Source organism: Montipora foliosa, chromosome 4, assembly GCF_036669935.1.
Source record: "Montipora foliosa isolate CH-2021 chromosome 4, ASM3666993v2, whole genome shotgun sequence".
Lineage (NCBI taxonomy): Eukaryota > Metazoa > Cnidaria > Anthozoa > Scleractinia > Acroporidae > Montipora > Montipora foliosa.
This window is the reverse complement of record NC_090872.1, coordinates 20,566,960-20,569,459: the sequence shown is the minus strand read 5'-3', so window position 1 is coordinate 20,569,459 and position 2,500 is coordinate 20,566,960. Positions and strand designations below refer to the sequence as shown.

General features: G+C 41.3%; 2 protein-coding genes across 2 annotated transcripts in view; one reads left to right on the top strand and one right to left on the bottom strand.

Moving 5' to 3' along the window:
- LOC138000240 (histone deacetylase 6-like) overlaps window positions 1-2,500 on the top strand; it is a 103,400-nt gene that overhangs the window by 41,916 nt on the left and 58,984 nt on the right. The window lies entirely within an intron of this gene.
- Window positions 1-2,500, bottom strand: part of LOC138000247 (leucine--tRNA ligase, cytoplasmic-like) — a 71,353-nt gene that overhangs the window by 54,576 nt on the left and 14,277 nt on the right. The window contains exons 15-18 of the mRNA XM_068846512.1: window positions 2,333-2,420; window positions 1,639-1,715; window positions 855-1,127; window positions 478-563 (exon numbers count right to left, since the gene is read on the bottom strand). Of these exons, the coding sequence (XP_068702613.1) occupies window positions 478-563; window positions 855-1,127; window positions 1,639-1,715; window positions 2,333-2,420 (524 nt within the window). The remainder of the gene's footprint in view (window positions 1-477; window positions 564-854; window positions 1,128-1,638; window positions 1,716-2,332; window positions 2,421-2,500) is intronic.

The window sequence follows — 2,500 nt, the reverse complement described above, 5'->3', positions numbered from 1 at the left end:
AAATAAGGAGACATTTATTTTCACAGCCGGCGCCTGGCAGCAAAAGCTTGTTAAAAACCAATGTTTCGAGCACAAGTCCGCCATTTTGAAAGCAGATCGGGGTTGGTGCGAGTGGAAAGCGGGGAAAAGAAGGAAAAAAAAACCCCTTCCACCATCCCTTACCCAGCCCTCCATCACTTTAATCATCCAATCCCTTCACGACATTCCATTTCGATCCCCATAAAATACGCCTGCTTTTCACGCTAACTACTAACAGACTTCACAAACCACTTTGTTACCTCCCTTTCGAAAACTTTCTGCCACGCAAAGCAGTTTATGCCAATATGAGGGTCAATTGATTGTTACTTTTGATAATTTTGATATCGCTTTGATGAGAAAACGAATAAGTTTGCTACAAATGTTTAAAGTTATCTTTTAAAAAAACACTGTAATTTGATGATCGGCCTTGCCGGGGCTTCATGTCAATTATTGTCTTACCACTGATCACAGAGGGCAACAACACACTCATCTGCTGAGCGAGACACCACTTTTCTTTCAGGCTCCATATAAATTCGTGCTTCGCCCTGCAATGATACACAAAGGCCTTTTTAAAAAAAATGAACCTTCAAAGGTTTGTTGAGATGATTAAGTTTTCCTGTAAGTTCATTAGCTATTAAATAACAAACAGCTGGAGTAGAGGATAAAATAAAGTCAGCCACGAAAAAATTCAACCAGTACGAGATAGAAGGGCTATTCGAGTGAGATCGTGCACCCAGAGTCCTTTGCTTTTTACGTCGCTGTCGAGAGAGGTGTTAAATAAGGGCTTCTCGTATTCTATGAACAAAAGATGTGCTTAAAAGAAAGAACAAACTTACACTATCGGTCATTTTCTTCTGCACAAGTTTTTTCACGTCTTGCACCTTCTGCCCCGCAAATTCACCGACGATGATGGTTCCCTCGTAGAAGCCCTTTTTGTAGGTGAGCTCCTTTGCTTCCGTAAGAAGGTCCTTATCGTTTTGGCTCTTTATCTTGAAGTCATCACAGGCCCTCACTGCGCAGAGGTCCCCATATCCGGGTACTCGGATGATCGGAATTGGTTCAAATGGCAGCACCATTTCATCTGTTATACTGTACTTTTCTCTGAAAGCCTGAAAATGATCAATACTACAGGTACATGGTTGGCATCGCTTTGCCGGATATTCTCCCAACAGCATTTCCCAAACAAAATCAGCAAACACGTTTTTGGTGAAAAGAGCACATCATAACCAACCATGACCGTGCATGTCATTGCGCCGTACGATGCTCTACCTTTGAGTTCTCAAGGCAAGCCAGAGATGGTCGACTGTGAGTTCGTATTATATCCCGTAAGAATTGAAAGTAACCAATCGAGCGATTTATAAGCTTTACAACCATTTTAACGCCTTTCAAAACCGTTCAAGTTCTATAAAATACGATGATCTTTCGCTGGGAAGATAATAGAAGAGCTACAGCATCGGGTCTACGGCGAATGCAAAGCTGAAATTTGCGTTTTACCGAAAATTAAATACAAGTGTTCGATTCTCGCTCATTTCTTGCCTGTTATTTACAGAGGTAGTTCAACTGGAGAGAGAAACAAATTTCAATAAAGGAATTTTCACTGAGGCTTTTACGACAACTGACCTTTTTGTTTTTTACATCTCTGAGGGCGGCGTAATCGTCGGGAGCATCTGAAGGGACTGACGTGACAACACCAGTACCTTAAAAGCAACGACCATTTCCAAAGATTTAGTTTCAACCTAAGTTGAAAAGCAAAACTGAAGATACTCGACGAAGTAAGCTGGCCATCAGACTTGTTATATAGATGGGACTTGGGCACGGTTGTGACGTCATACGCCGTTCAAGAAAATTTCTCGTTTAGCTTGCGTCACTACGCTGTGTCATATTTTGGAAAGATGTAATTGACCAAAGAGAAAACTTTGGTTATAATTTAACAACACTCTACTGAAAAACGCCGTGAGGTTCTGTTATTTGTCGATGCTTCGAGAACAGGGGTCCGTTTCTCCATAGTCCTGAAGCTTTTCGGGAGTATTTTGCGCAACATAAAACCTTTCTAACCTTTAAAAAGGAAACGTTTTAAGCCATGAATCTTTGCAACTGTTGTCTTTTTACTGGTCTTAGCAACACGTTTAAGAAGGAGCTTTTCTGATTACGGGGATTTTAGTTTCACGAATTGCTTTCCGGGCCCAAGGTCTTTGTTGCATCAAAATGACACGGGCAACGCTTAAAACACTCAACTTTAACACGAATCTATTGGTGTTTTAAAGAGCAACTCCGCATTCAATTCGATATCGTGACAGTCCCATTCCTCCCTCACCTTTATCCTCTTTGATTGTAAGCATAGGAAGAGTGTAGACTACGGAATGTGCTGTGAGCGGGGCATTCAGAGGAATTCCCATAATGTCCTAAACATGGGCCATAAAAGCAACGTGTATTAATAACTCGATACCCTTTGCACTGCATAACTGAAAACGTTATTTTTACG